The 15,901-nt window shown below is 30.8% G+C and overlaps 3 protein-coding genes across 10 annotated transcripts in view; 2 read left to right on the plus strand and 1 right to left on the minus strand.

The window, feature by feature from the left end:
- LOC105828598 overlaps positions 1 to 902 on the plus strand; it is a 51,436-nt gene extending 50,534 nt beyond the window's left edge. For 3 of the 5 annotated variants that reach the window (XM_036283358.1, XM_028194236.2, XM_012667017.3), the window contains one exon: positions 295 to 512. In XM_036283358.1, the coding sequence (XP_036139251.1) occupies positions 295 to 512 (218 nt within the window). Of the gene's footprint in view, positions 1 to 294 lie in introns of all 5 variants that reach the window. The other 2 variants (XM_036283359.1, XM_012667027.3) reach the window with 1 other exon arrangement.
- LOC105828607 (transmembrane emp24 domain-containing protein 5) lies at positions 846 to 4,766 on the minus strand. The gene is made up of 4 exons (XM_012667051.3): positions 4,456 to 4,766; positions 3,294 to 3,490; positions 3,142 to 3,208; positions 846 to 1,946 (listed from the first exon to the last, which is right to left on the minus strand). Exons 1-4 carry the CDS (start codon positions 4,651 to 4,653, stop codon positions 1,716 to 1,718), a joined length of 693 nt encoding a protein of 230 aa, XP_012522505.1. The 5' UTR covers positions 4,654 to 4,766; the 3' UTR covers positions 846 to 1,715.
- Positions 4,767 to 8,400: 3,634 nt separating this feature from the next.
- Positions 8,401 to 15,867, plus strand: LOC105836766 (ileal sodium/bile acid cotransporter). Of its 4 annotated transcripts, none has more exons than XM_012681040.3 (7): positions 8,401 to 8,515; positions 11,500 to 11,802; positions 11,904 to 12,113; positions 12,791 to 12,965; positions 13,281 to 13,543; positions 13,613 to 13,799; positions 13,864 to 14,066. In XM_012681040.3, exons 2-7 carry the CDS (start codon positions 11,503 to 11,505, stop codon positions 14,064 to 14,066), a joined length of 1,338 nt encoding a protein of 445 aa, XP_012536494.1. In that variant the 5' UTR covers positions 8,401 to 8,515; positions 11,500 to 11,502. The 4 variants fall into 4 exon arrangements, with proteins under 4 accessions (XP_012536494.1, XP_012536492.1, XP_012536493.1 ...); XM_012681038.3 differs by lacking the exon at positions 8,401 to 8,515 and adding an exon at positions 9,461 to 10,956; XM_012681039.3 differs by lacking the exon at positions 8,401 to 8,515 and adding an exon at positions 9,461 to 10,653.
- The last annotated feature ends 34 nt before the right edge of the window (positions 15,868 to 15,901 follow it).

Raw genomic sequence — 15,901 nt, forward strand, 5'->3', positions numbered from 1 at the left:
TCGTATTTTATGTATTATCAATAGAAGTTTTAGCTTAAAAAAAAACAATATTTTCTTAGTAAAAATTTATTACCTTTTTTAAGTTTTGAAAATATTCGAGATAAATAAAATACTTCATAAAATTAAAAATAATTAAAAACTCGGATATCTTTTCTTATAAAATTTGATTCTTTAAAAACGTTTTTTTTGCAACATACAATTTAGTAATTATATTCTCACTATATATTTTATAGCGAAAAAAAGATCATTATAGTTTATTAAATTTATTCTAATTTATTAAATATTATTGTTTAGGAGATGTAATAAACGTATTGAGGAAAATGGCAGATGGTTGGTATCACGGTGAGAAATTATTAGATGGTGAACAAGGATGGTTTCCAGCGAATCATACGAAAGAGGTTGCATCGGAACATGTGCGCGCACGGAATCTGAAGCAACGACACCGTCTCTTAGCACTCAGCAATAGCGTAATACAACAAAGAAGAGCGAAACAAAATCAGGGAATCCATTGACGAAATAAAAATATAATTCGATTGTGAGTCCTAATTACTCAGACATTGTGATTGTTAATAAATTATGTGTTTGTTTGTGTGTGTGGGCGCGCGTGCACGCACGCACACACACACACGCGCGCGCGCAATTTCTACATTTCAGTATTGAATATTCTGATTAATTATGTGCCAATGTAATAATGTTACTCGTTTCTTAAAGCAGGAAAAATTTTATGAACTTTTACTGTAGTATATTAAAATTACAAAAAAATGATATAAAAAAGATACTGATATATTTTATATTTTACGTAAATATTGTATATAAGATATGGGGAGAGAAAAAAAGAGAGAATGTTGTAACAAAAGTATGCGTCATTTATTATATTTTTATACAAATACAATATATAAACGTTATTTTATTCTTCTTTATTCTTAATTATGTTTCACTTGCTCAAGTATAAGAATGAAATTAAAAAAATCAAAAACAAAAATAAAAATGAGTTATAATAAAATTATGGCTATTAAATATGTAATTTTTACAAATGTGTTGCAAAACAGTCTTGTATAACACATAAAAGGCTTTTTTTAACTCACAATTATTTATATATATTTATATATTTATATATATTATTAGATTTTTATTATTAATAATAATAATAATAATAATAATAATAATAATAATAAAAGGAAATATTCTGAAATCAAATTCTATAATAATTATTAAAAATAATGTATTAGCATAAATAATATGCTAACTTGGATAAAAAATATGAAATCTCGTCGATGTGAATACTTCATTACGTTTTCGCCAACTGGAAATTTTTCTATTTTGTTTGAGGCTAATCTCCGTCCAAACATACTTATATGACTCAAGAAATTTATGTTCAGTAAATTTTGGAATTTTTTGTGTCTTACATGTTCAACATTCAGACAGTTTCTAAAGAGTTTCAAAAGTCATTGTATGTAAATTTAGAGATTATCACACAATGGCATAAAAATAACGCATAAATATATCAATTGATGAAACATGCAAAATCGCAAATAAAAATTTATTAATTGAATCATTTATGCGTTATAATTTATGCCATTATCTATAAATTCGTTATCAATTGATTAATAAATCTTATATTATTAATCAAGTGATTGTATGAATTGATGTAATAGGCTTATCACATATTGAACGCTGCTCTTATCGAGCAAATAACTGGTTGTAATATGTCAGTGTTAAATGCGTGTCTTGGAATGTCCAGATGGTTTCACATCAAACAATTTTCTAACGAAATACACTTGAACCATAGTCGTCAATGTAATGACAACCACCTGTGCGATTGACCATGTCTGCACATAAGAATTATTGTCTACCAACAAATTAAAGTCTCTTGCCTCTCTGTTTCTACTCCAATGTTGAGTATGGAGCATTTCGTTAATGTTTTTCTCTACATTCACGATTGTATTCTGAAAAAGAAAGAATAATAATAAAATAATGCATAGTTATATAATATATAATAATATATATTATATAATATTGTATTTTTCATACACACACATACACACACACACACATTATATATATACATATGTATATATAATGTATGTTGATAATATACATAGAATAACTCAAATAAAGTATGACTAATTAATATCTCAAGAATCATATATAAAAATAAACAAATAATAATGAATAGCAATGATTTATATGATTTTTTATTAGATTCTTTTAAATATTACAATTAAATTTCGAAAATCTTCTCGAAAGAGCGGCGAGACAAAAAAAATTTAATTTTAGATTTTAGATAAATCAATCGATATTATACAACAGATCTCTATATTTCATGATTCGTATAACTTTTGGTATGATTTTAAAAAGAAATATTTCAAATAAAAATTGTTTAATTTTTGACATAAAATCGATACTTATTATCGATACATTACTTTTTTCAGAGAATACTACTTGAAATTTCACAGTTGCCTTTCTTCCCGTCACTCCTTTGAGAGAACTTCCATACAAAATTTAATTATGTAATATATTTAAAAAACTTCTTTGTAAGAAAATTGCTGTGTAAATCATATATTTTTACTTAACGAGTCCTAAGATATTAATTTGTTACACTTTATTGCAGCTATTCTGTATATTACATGTACTAATATACAAGTTGACTGCTAAGTGCAAAAAATATATGGAAGGGAATATTTATAAAAATCCAAAATTCGAATTTAGATCTCCATGTTTTCTGGAGCATTTTATCAATTCGACTGTCAAAATATATGGTTATATTTATCATAATAAATTCTTTATGGTATTTTAAGACGTTCGTGAGCAATATTATTAAAAAATTGCTCATCAATTTGTGATATGTATACAGGCTTCAATCAAGGATGTGTTTCAAGATCGACAAATATGCGGTGCGCTGTTTATGTCAACTGGAGAAAATAAACACAAAAATTATTATTAGACATCAAGATTCGCTAGAAACCGATATTGGATCTCTCATCTTTATATTCATAGGACCTTTTTTTCCTAAAATACGCCAAGAAATATTCCCTTCAATTTTTTGTACTTAGTACATCAACCTGTATATAATTTTGTTATATAAAAATATAATTTTTATATAACAATTACAACTTCTATGAAAAAGTGTACGTAACATACCGTAAAGTTCTCAACAGAAAGATTCAGTTCTTCCAATTCCTGTGTATATTGTTGCCACTTATCATATCTAACAACAATTAATGAGATAAAATATATTTTATTTGGCTTTGGCACATTATATATTTTTACTAAATTAATTGTAAATGTCTTACCTGATCACCGTGATGTACAAATTTACTAATTTTGCAGCAAATCTTGAAAACTGATTATCAATGCAGACACTGTAATAACCACCATTCACTGATTGATCCTGATAGTCAGCATTGGCACGCCATTGATACGGATATACTATAATTCCCTCTGGATTTCTTACTGCAAAACCAGCTTTCCCATCTCCACCACGCAGGACCTACAATCAAAATTACTTGAATCAGTAATGTTGATATATCAGGATATGCGCATCAGTATTATTACTTTCTATTATAATGCTACTATATTGCATTTATTGTTATATTTAGCAGAAAAAACAACTTTACAACTGTATTATAAAATTTTAATATGATTAGTTTATACATTTAAATCTACTAAGAATTAATCATATTAAACAATTTTATAACAGTTACACAGCTGCTTTTTTTGTTGAATGCAGCTTATGTAACATTTTCCATAATATATTGTTATCAAAGCTTTAAATATAATTTTTGATAATTCTTCAAAGATTTTGCTGATATTACAGTTGCATAAAATAATTCTTTGCCTATAATCAATTATTAATTCTTAGATCTTTTACAAAATTGTGAACATATTGCTCATTTGCTACAATCTTGTAAAAAATTGTAATTTTTGAGTTACCTGCAAAAGAAAGAGAATTCTATAAAAACTTAATACTTATACAGAGTGAAGAGCTAATGATACTTTTATTTCTCTACAATTAAAACATAATATCAAAATTGTATTTAAAAATAATATTACAAAATTTTTATGATTCAAAATATTCTGAAAAATTTTGAGTTTAAAATGACTCAAAATTTTTTAAATATTTAAATCATTCAATCAGTAACAAAAAGACCGATATATAAAAACAAGTCAGCGCTTATAATCTATGTGATAAGGGTTTTTTTTATAAACGAGATAAATGAATAAAGTTTGCGAACATGCGTGACCCACGTCAGAACTGTCAGAGCAAGCGCTCGTAAGTTAACGTGTTCCTTCGAATCGAAACACATCTCGAGAGAAAGTGGTCTTCAACTCCACGCAACCATATGGTTAACCAAGCGAATCGTACTCCGATATTTTTTGTGCCCGATTTTTTTTCCATTACTCGAAACAAATTGATCGCGATTTATCGCATAACGGATATCCAGTCGACGGTACCTGAAAACTGACGTAGAATGTCGCGCCGGGGTTTACATATTGATAATAACAGTCCTCCTTGCCGGCGTCGATGTGCACCTTGTAGTCCATCGCGACCGCGGGCAGGTTTTCGTAAGCGAAACCATCGGCCGATGGCGCAAGCAGAACCAGGGAAAGCACGCCAAACAGCGCGCTGCTAAATTGCACGAGGAGGGTCATCGTGACGCGATGGGCATCACAGCGAATGATGTCGACAACGTTCGGCCACGCGGACACGATAGTCGCCACTCGAGCTTGACAGACCACAGACCACGCGCAAAGGATGGATATATCCTCGGAACAAAATGGTATGATATGCGCATGTGTAACATCGACCACGTGACCGTCTAGACTCTAGAGACAAATTTGTGTTCCGATATTGCTCAGCTATTTGGAATCATACAAATGTGCTTTATTATCATCCACCGATGAGATATCATTAAAGGAAATCAATCAGATAAATTTTCGTGATTGCCAAAGAGGCCTCGGCAACAATTGAAGAGCAGTGACATTATCAACTGGATATTTGTGATTATTAACATAAATATTTGAATATAACATTTAAATTCATGATTTTTTTTACATAAGTATGTTTTATAAATAAGCATATCTATAATGTTATCATATATGTATTCTTACAAAATTATAATTTTTTATGGTTATTATTTCTATGGACAATCAGTCTTGAATAATGATATTTTAAATTGCAGTTTTAAATAAAAATTACATAAAAAAATATGTATTGAGTTTTAAATATATATATATATATATATATATGATATAGATATCTGACATCAGAATAATAATAAATTATAAAATTAGTTCCAACTTCTTGATAAACTTAATTATCTATTAGGTAAATCGCGTCTTTATTTTTCTTTTTAAATAAATGAAGAATATATTATATATATAATTGATATCTGTCGGGTAAACTTTCCAATAAGTTAAAACCTCAAGTATCTCTCTTTTTCTTTTTTAATTGTTTACTTATTCACACACACACACACACACACACACGCGCGCGCGCGCGCGCGCGCGCGCGCATATGTACTCTTCTCTGCAATTAAAAACCCTTCGCGATCATACGTCACATTTCCGAAAAGTTTTGTGGTCACACTGGGATATATCGGATCCCAGCCCACTTTGATAAAAAATATTGAATAAAACTTGAAATTATTTATACCTAATAGCAAATGTGAAATTTTGATTTTAACATTAAAAAAAATTGCGTTTTCGAAAAATTGCCTTTACATTTAAAAAATCAGAACTCTTAATTTTTGATATTTTTCAATAAAAATTTAGTACAGTACGTGAAATATGTGTTACTTGTAGAAAAAATTATGTCATAAAGCGCGTTACCAAAAAAGATATTTATTTTATGAAAAATTTGACGGCATTTTAGGATTATTTTGGTTGCACATAAGCACACTGACACGCTGCGACTTATGCCACATATTAATTAAGACAAAGGAAACCTTGAATTTATATTAGGTAATAGATAGCACGCAAAGTCTAAGTTTTAAGAAATAAAAAATGACTTAGATACAGAGCGTCAAACTTTTTTTTTGGTCGACTGGACCCCAGGTCACGGAGAGTTATATTTCTATATTTAATGAGTTATAGCTTCAGAAGCAACAGATTTATTCGTAATTTTTATTACATGTGTGCAAAAGTTTCTTTTTTTTCAGTAATGTATATTTATTGTAATTTAATAGTACATTATGTAACAGGGACGTTAAATCGGCCTTTTGTACACGAGTGTGGTAGGACGCACGAGCTGTAGGCGATTTAATGCTAAACGCTACAATCGTCGATTGAATGATTTACTTAGCACGCAAAATTGAGAAAAAAAGACCATTTATTGGGCAAATAGGAAAGTCGTTTTGCTGCGTGACAATGCTAAACCGCACATTGCTCAGGATCGGTTGTTCCAACTTCTTGATAAACTTACCTATCAAATAAATATATGTTTGTTTTTATTTATTTAAGAAAATAAATGAAGATAGACACATGCTTACCTGGTAAGTAAGTTTACCAAGAAGTTAGAACAATCGATTCTCAAACTACGAATCATCATTAACTTTGGTTATGAAATTTTTCCGCACGCAGCACTCTCCTGACTTGATGTCTTCCGGTCCGTAGCGACTCTTAACAGGACAATGCTTTGTAGAAAAAATAGATTGTACGAAAATAGATTGATAAAAAAGTAAATTTATTGCTTCCAAACCAATTTTTCTTTTGCGAAGAAATCCGAATTGCCTGAAAGATGGCAAGAAATTATAGGAAATGAGGAAGAATATTTTCTAGATTGATTTGTAATGTGTATTATATGATAAACAAATAAATGTTTAAAAGAAAGATTAAAACTTTTGTATATGTCTAATGCTAATTGATAGCATAGCAATATTTATTTCATAGAAAATTTTCTATTAATTTGTTATTAAACTATGAGCGCGTTTTACTTAATGCAATTTGCAAGCGTTATTTGTCTTTATTTAATGTTTGATAAATAAGGATAAATTCCAAGAGCGTAGCGAGCGTCGTTAGTGAAACGCATTCATTTTATTTTTCATAAAAAGTTTAATAATACTCATTAGAATGAGATACGTATAAGAACCCGTGTTTTATAATTTGTAATTAGAAAAAGCAAAATTAAAACAAAAACACAATATCCGCAGTTAGACGGATTATTATATGAGTAGGACATGCTTGTCTACGTCGCCAATTGGTTAATTTAATATAAAATTTTCTAATTGTTCCAATGGTAAACCTTTAAGTACCAATCACCGTAAATAACTGTGGTTGTAACCACAGGATAATCAATATGTTTCACTTCGAGAAGGAATGTGGAATCGCATAAATACTCTTATGCGGCTTTCGTTTTGAATCAAATTCAATGAAATATTGTGACAGGAACGTTCATACATATGCAGACAACTTATAGATTTAATTTTTATTTTTTTTACTAGGATTTATTATTTTCGAAATAATTTTACTTATTATTTTGTATTTTTGAAAAACTTTAAATGAAAAAACCGTTTAACAAAAAAGAATAACTACATTATTACTTATTATAGGACATTCCTTTTATTCAGTTCTGAATTTTACATAGCGAGAGGATCATCCACACAGAGATAAAAAAATGCCGAATGATCGAAATACTAGTTATACTGCAGTGATCATAACATAATCAAACAGGATATTCTTCTATCATATACTTGCATGACGAGTTTTATCAAGCGTGTTGATTGGCTGCAGGATGGAAAATTTCTAGAGACTCAAGAACTTCTCTATCCTGCAACCAATCAACATATTTGAAAAATTGATCATACAAATGTACTGCCCTAATTAAGCTCATTTGAATTACTTTAAACTTGCCTTATTTTTTCTGATTTTCTTTTGGAATTAAAAAAAAAGATCATAAAATTTGTTAAATTAAATTTAAACTTAAGCATTGGTTACATTTACACATCACCATTAACCATCAGGTTCAATTATAACATCTGTAATATAATAATTACTGGTATAAAATGTATAAATGATAATGAAGTCCGATTTCATATCATCACATCGAATTTAACTAGCGTTCATACGACATTTTACATTAATGATTATGTTAATAAACTATTACAATTACGAATATGTGTGTTACCAAAGAGGTTTCTCTCTGGTGTTACTAAACCCAAATAATCGATAGCGTGTGATCATTGGTGCCAACGAACTTTAGATGTCTATCGATATATTCAATAAAAAAACTAGAAAGGAGAAGATGAAGGGCAAAATGAAGAAAAAGAATATTAATATTTGCTGCACGTGGCGTAAGTACCAACGCTTTCCAATATCGAAACGTATCACCAGAGTGGTCCCCACTCCAAAGCGCGAAAACAGTAAAAAACGACGACTTGGGATAAAGAACACGTAGCGGCACGTCCAAGATTTTCTGTTGCCAGTCAATACTCTCTGTGCCCTCGCCAGCTCGCTCTCGTAAAGCGGAGCGAACTCCGTGGTGTACTACAAATGGTGTATCGCGAATTCTCGTGAAGTAAGTGTCGTAAAAACCGTAAGAGTTCGGATAGCGGGCCGAAGCGCTCTCCATTTCACCGCACTCTCGATTTGCCGTGTAAAGCCGGGTCCTGATCGAACACGCAAGCGCAAACGAACAATCCGCCCAAATCCACCTCGACGGGCATGAGCTGACACAAACAACTCGAACAAGGCCGTCGCATCGTTCACGTTCATTCGCGCTTGTTCGAGCATCGTTGAGCTCCGATTTACATCGTCTGAAAGATTCAGCGAATCGGATTCTGTGACAGTTAAAAGAAAAATGAGACACTCAGAAGAATTGAGCAACGTGATGAAAATAGAGTGAATTCTATTTACGTCACATTTATGAATGAGTTCAAACCGGCAAAGTAGCTATTAGGCTTACTCGCCGAGTAATTGTACATGGATTCACGAGAACCACGAATAAGAACCAATCATCATTTAGCGAACAGGCCTGGCCATTTTGGTGGGCTGAACTTATCCAGTGTATTAATTGCTGGAATATATATTTTCTATTAATAAAGTAAATTTTAGAGCCACCTCGACTATGTCAATTAACTTTAATTTTTAACTCTATTAACTCTATTAACAATGTTGCCAACAGAGTTCATATTCATTGAATTAATAAAAAATTAATAATGTATATTAATTGCTATACTGATCGAAATGTATAATTATATAGAGAAAGGAATTTTGCATCTTATTCTAATAATTATTTTATTTTCTATGTTAGCAACTCTGCTGATTGTCGATTAAAGTTAAAATCAAAGTCGGAATAACCTTAAAAAAATAAGATTTACTGGAAAAATTAAAGAAAAATCCATTTTTTTCTTAAAAAAAATACAGAAAAATACGACTGTAATGACACTAGATTTTATTGATGAATTATTTATTAAAATTAGTTCTTAAGAATCGTTTATATAATCGAGCCTTAATTATTTGCGCAAATAAAGTCTTTACATCTTTGAGCTTTACACTCTTGTATCATAACGTCTTGTTAGACATCACATTGGATAATACATTATATGTAGAAAAAACGTTTCGGAAACATTTTCAAATCGGTACATTAAATGGACGTTCATGTATAAAGAACGAAATATTATTCGGACATCCATCGACATCAAATTAATTGTTACTTGGGATAGAAATTCATGCATAAAAAACGAGACATTGTTGAATTGTCTACAGGCTATACGATGTGAAATAGTTGCTTGAACAAAAAGTCATTAAAATGATGTCAAAGGTTACATATTCTTCCATTTCACACATCGTATACATCATTTATCCTTATTCAATATTCGGTGAACAACAAGGATAAGTGATCGATACATCATGCGCATCACGCATATTACTGGAAGGCACATAAAATGAGTCTAAAATAATTATTATAATCTTATCTTTAATTATTAATAATTAAAAATCTCTTTTCGAGCAGTCGATTTATTTTCATGTCATTTGATACATCGTTGAGGGATTTTGTTAATCTGTTTAGTTTAATCTCATTATATTTACAACAATTTGTCTTCTTTGCTTTTTTTCCCATGTTTTTCAGAAAGGAAAACGGAAAAAGTCTGGGGTTTTTCTCGGTTTTTTTTTTCTTGCAAATTAAGAAACACGCACTAAGACATTTGACCTACATCAAGTCAGACTCGATTAACGAACAATCATCGTCGAGCAGCCTGCGAGTAAAGACCGATTGTCGCAACGTGCGGATGTCACAATTCAGCGGAAATAATCGGCGCATCGCAAGTGTTTATCGCGTCGCGTAATAATCGCGCGTCTGACGACAGTAAGAACGGAAGAAAGCTGGTGTATATTTAGCGTTTCGAAGTCGCGGATTTCACGGGATTGTCGTCGTCGGAGCGTGCTGCCGTTTCCTACCACCGTCGCCGGCGGTGCACCCACGCTCGCAATGCGCTTATGCAACCTGAGTCGTAATATTTCACGGCCGCCGCGCCTCCGTTATCATGTGCGAACGAGGAGAGTAGGATCGTAATCACGTATTGTTGATTATGATCGCGCGTGTGTGCACATGTGTCTTGCGCGAGTGTAAATTTGTAAATACGCGTCGAACGGAGCACGAATCGGCACACACGACACCTCGGCGGAACGATACATGGATGCACGTGTGTATGCGTGCGTATCCGATTTTTTTTGCAATGTTATAAAACCTACTTACCACTGACCTACATGGGGATAATGATTCTTTGCGGAGAATGTTCAGAAAGAGAGAACGTAGAAGTCATGTTAATCTTATGACAGAGTTAACCTTTGATACACGTGATTCGATAGAAGTCCAGCGTATTGTTTTTCTTTGAGGAACAGGGTCGATTCAGTCAATTGTCCCAGTTTACTGGGAAGCTTTACCCAACAAGTTACCTTACTATTATCTGTTTCTATTTATTAAGGAAGAAAAATAAACACATGTTTACCTGATTGGTAAGTTTACCAAAAAGTTAAAACAACATGGGCCTTGGGGCCAGTAAAAGAAGTATTGCAAAAGCATTGTAATCGTAAAATTTTATAACATTTATATACAACTTTTTTTAACACAACCATGCAAATACATTCTAGAGGTGTTAAAGTATATGTATAAAAGTGAGTGAAGAATTTTTTTTTATATTTGTAAAAGAAACAAAACAAAAATTCCATTTCAAAAGTGTGATCCAACATGATATAATTTATACAACATGTATTTTCAAGGGATGTCCTAAAAGGGTCCTTTTAAGAATGTTTCCAGGATACTACTCAGATAAAGTGTGTTATACGGGAACATTTTATCTATGATCGTGTTTACTCAATCTTCCCTCTCTTTACATCCTTTTTTTACTGCTTTCATTCCTTATCAGTTTGATATTACTTTCAGTTTGGTAGCGAGTCAGGAGATAATTGTTGTACAAATCGTGCATTATTATAAAACCTTTTAAAAGAGCAGATTGAAATAAATGTATATTAATTAATACAATTTTTAATATTTTGCAGAGAATGGCAGGTGCTATATACATGATAGGACTTCTGCTGCTGGGAGGAGCAGCAGCTTGGACTGTAGATATTGTACAAGATATAACGGTACACATGAATGAAATAATATTAGTCCCATTTGTCGTACATAGGGATGCCAATTTGTCCCATCCACACATATGGTTTACAACTGCAGATCGAAATATTGCATCATCAAATTTAAAAATAACAATGGCAAATAAAACTTCTATCAATGGTATTTTAAATATCACTGGCATATTCCTCGGTAGGACGAAATTAATGTTTACTACAACGGAAGTAGGGGTAGGTGCTCAGAGACATTTATTTTATTTCAATTTTTTGTTTAATTATTGTTTAATTATTGTTTTTGTGGATTTTTTCTATTCTTCTATTTTTCTTTTTAGATGGAAGACACACAGGAAGTGTCTCTTATAACCGTAATACGAGAAGAACGCACGATAGACACTATATTTACTGCCAGTGTAGCAATACTCGTGTCTATTTTGTATATCAATTTTGGTTGCGCCATGGATTGGAAAGTATGCCGCGATACGTTAAAAAAGCCAATAGGACCAGCCATAGGTTTCTTCTGTCAGTTTTTGATTATGCCATTGGTAAAAATCTTTATCATAAACATGCTAGACGAATCGAGCAATTGATACACATTATATTTAGGATAAGATGATACAATTTCGAATAATTCTGAACGAAATAAGATTTTCTAGGTTTAAGTTTAGTAATTCTAATCTCGTTATGTAATGAAGTTATTTGCTTGTTTATCTCACTATGTAAAAGTTGTGTTTCTTCTTTTTCTCAGAAAACTTTTTTTGAGAATACAATTTTAGCATGATATTGCATAAAATATTTAGGTACAAATTTAACACAGTATAATTTTGAATAGTATTTAGTAATAAAATTATTTCTCTTTTTGTCAATTTCTCGTCTATCACGAAATATAGGCGCTAAAAAACAGCTTATTTGCGAGAAAAAACTCAGTAACACAAATTGTACTAGGAAATGTTTAGAATTTGCTTACTGTATATTTTTAAACACTTTCGAATAAGAGAAATCATGATTTTTATCATATCAATATTTTTTTAATATTCATGTATTAATTCAGATTACAAATTTTCCAATTATACTAGAGTTTAAATATACGATTGTATTTTATGATAAAAAATAGAAATAAGAGTTCGAAATTATATCTTGTCCTATATTGATATTGTATTATGCTTTACACGCTTTTTTGTCAATCAGATTTTCTGTGTCCCTGATTTTTTATTATTTGCAGTTAAGTTTTCTCATTGGATATCTTTTATTTTCTGATCGTCCTGAACTGCAAATAGGCATGTTCTTCACAGGAATAAGTCCAAGCGGTGGCGCTTCCAATATGTGGACATTACTACTTGATGGCAATCTGAATCTTTCAATCACAATGACCACTATATGTACCATTGCTGCATTTGGTAAGTACATAATTGTGACATAAAAATAACTAATTGAAAAAAATTTTTTATTAAATAACTAATTAGAATAGATGTTCCTTATAGGTTTTACGTGTTGAACCTATAAATGGAAATATTCTATCACGTCAAATTTTTGAGAAATATATTTTTTAGTAATTTCAACCTTATTTTCCTCAAAAACTTGACATGAATGTTTTCACTTACAGAATATTATAAACTATTTTAAAAAACCTTATTCTGATTAAAGTTATTTTATAATTTTTTTGTCAGTCAGTATAATATCTGTATTTTATAACAATTTATTATTTTTCATAGGAATGATGCCATTTTGGATTTTTACATTGGGTAGATATATTTTCGCACAGGGAGAAATCGTAGTTCCCTACCGCCATATCGGCACTTTCGTAGTTGGTCTCATAATTCCACTGGCCATAGGATTCTTCATTCAAAGAAAGCTTCCAAGGGTGTCAAGGATATTAGTCCGAATAATGAAACCATGCTCTGTGATCTTAATTGTATTCATCATTATATTTGCTATCACCACTAATCTGTATATGTTCAAACTATTTTCGTGGGAGGTAAGTTCATATCTTTCGTACGAATCCATGCTAAAGACAAGAATGTAATTTTATGTTTTTTTATCTCAGATCATAATCGCAGGAATGGGCTTACCTTGGTTGGGCTTTACATTTGGATTTATAATAGCATATATCTGTAAGCAGCCTCAAGCTGACATACGAGCGATTGCCATTGAAACTGGTATTCAAAATACAGGCGTGGCTATCTTTTTATTACGATTTACATTGAAGCCACCTGCTAATGACTTAACTACTGGTGAGTCTATATATATATGCTTGAACTTAATCATTTAACAAAATGTTTTCTTTCTTTTTTATAGTGGTTCCTGTATCCGCCGCTATGATGACACCAGTACCATTAGCAATTCTATTTATAATAAAATTGTTTTATCAATATAAAAAGAAAACAAAAGCGGAAATGACACTAGATTCTGTTCCATCATTAGAAAAGCTCCAACAAACTACTGATATTTCTACAATCACGCAATTAAATGATTCTAGATTGATTGCTCATGCAGATTAACTACTTATATTTGTATCAATAATTTATAAAGAAAAAGTCTACATTTTTTATATTTTATATATTAAATGTTAAAAATGTCCTTTTAATGAAAGTAGGATGGATGTAGATATATTGATCATATGTTTATATATGTTATATAGTAACATGACATCTATGTCTACCGAACAATTGTTTGAGATATATTTTTTACATCAATAACACTTAACACAATTTGATTTATTCGAAAATATACATAAATGTATAGCAAGAAATAATTATTGCTTAGCAACAAGACAAAATTTTTTAAAATATTTTGTAAATATAAAAATCTCAATTGCATTTATATATTTTATTTTTAAATATAAAAAATTAAAGAATTGTACTTTTCTAAGTTTGTTTTTTATTATTACATCTCGAAAACTTCAATTCTTTTTAGTACATAAGACTTTGTTTTTTAATTGTAAATATTTAAATATTCATTACATAAATATTCAAATTACAAAGGTAATTTTTGTTCTTTATATAAATATTAAAATATTTATAATTAAAGTAAGAAAAACAAAATTTTAATGAAAATGTTTTAAATTGTAATGTCTAAATATTCACATATTTTAAACAAGTGTTTAAATATTCAGAATTACAAAATCATGAATAACAAAGTTTTGACGGAGGTTTTATATTTTAATTATAAATGTTTAAATACATAAAATAACTTATGTAAAAAGTACCTAAAGCAGTAAATATTTAAACATTTAGAAATTGAAAAATAGTTTTAATCGCTAATTTCACTATTCTTTAATTTTGTTTTAATTTATCACCTAAAATCACTCTTGAAATTTTCTACATTGTCTAATATAAACAATGTTGAAAGTTCAATATTCAACACGTTAAACATCACCAAATATCAACAGAAAGAGAAAGAAAACTTTAGAAAATGGTATTTATTTTCGTCTACATCCTTTCAAAAGTTTGCACCCATTGCTATTAGCGCCATCCAACTGTAAATTGAATACAGCAACTTTTGTTGGACAACGCACGTGACAAATTGAAAATCTCTTGCTAATATAACCAAATCAATACGCGTAATTATTAATTCAATGTGTATTGTATAAACAAAATTTTTATTCTAACGAAATTAGAACTTTCTCTCTCTAAGAAATTTTGCCACACAACATAATCATGATACGTTTAATCATTTAATAACTGCAAAGAAGATTCCTCTCTGATAACTACGAGATGAAAATAATGCTCTGCGTCACCACAATTTTACCATCATATCGATTAATTACTTCCAAAGTCCCGAGAATACGATAACTTGATTTCTCTCTCTTTCTTTCTTTCTCAATTCATCTTATTATTCTCTACAAATCGAGAATACATTGTGGACGGATTAATTTCTTGAATCTGTTAGGAGAATTACTTTTGTCGAACAATATAAACACACTCGTCCTTTCAACTCCGCCATTATATACTAGTGATGTAGTGATCGTACTGAACGTCGTGACTGAACGCGTTGAAGTTGGCTACCCTGCACTCGCATGTCATTGGCCGTCGCCGCCCGTTCTTGCCGCTAACTTCAGCGTGCGTAAGTTCAGTTTACAGTACTGAATTGAACTGCTGAGGCTCGATTGTCGGAGTCCGTGGAGGTGCGGAACGAGTGAGTGATTATTTAGACTTTTGCGGTTTCGCATTGGTCAAGGATGCGATTTGGTCGTGTCGACCGACGACACGCAGTTCGGTAATCGCGATAGGACATCTCTCCTCGGTGCACAATTGTGACACGGGCATTCTCGCAAACGGGAACGACAGAAAGAGAAAAAAAGAGGGAGGGACAAGGAGAGAGAAAGAAAGAGAGA

This window comes from Monomorium pharaonis, chromosome 2 (assembly GCF_013373865.1).
Source record: "Monomorium pharaonis isolate MP-MQ-018 chromosome 2, ASM1337386v2, whole genome shotgun sequence".
In the NCBI taxonomy this organism is placed as follows: Eukaryota; Metazoa; Arthropoda; class Insecta; order Hymenoptera; family Formicidae; genus Monomorium; species Monomorium pharaonis.

What these genes read in the sequence shown, in the direction of transcription:
- LOC105828607 (XM_012667051.3), bottom strand. Translation starts at nt 4,653, where the DNA reads ATGACCCTCCTCGTGCAATTTAGCAGCGCGCTGTTTGGCGTGCTTTCC. An exon ending in CATTCTACGTCAGTTTTCAG is followed by an intron (nt 3,491 to 4,455) that starts GTACCGTCGACT and finishes TTTTGATTGTAG; the next exon opens with GTCCTGCGTGGTGGAGATGG. An exon ending in TTGTACATCACGGTGATCAG is followed by an intron (nt 3,209 to 3,293) that starts GTAAGACATTTA and finishes AATTGTTGTTAG; the next exon opens with ATATGATAAGTGGCAACAAT.
- LOC105836766 (XM_012681036.3), top strand. Translation starts at nt 11,301, where the DNA reads ATGATCGTGTTTACTCAATCTTCCCTCTCTTTACATCCTTTTTTTACT. An exon ending in TTACTACAACGGAAGTAGGG is followed by an intron (nt 11,803 to 11,903) that starts GTAGGTGCTCAG and finishes TTTTCTTTTTAG; the next exon opens with ATGGAAGACACACAGGAAGT. An exon ending in TCAAACTATTTTCGTGGGAG is followed by an intron (nt 13,544 to 13,612) that starts GTAAGTTCATAT and finishes TTTTTATCTCAG; the next exon opens with ATCATAATCGCAGGAATGGG.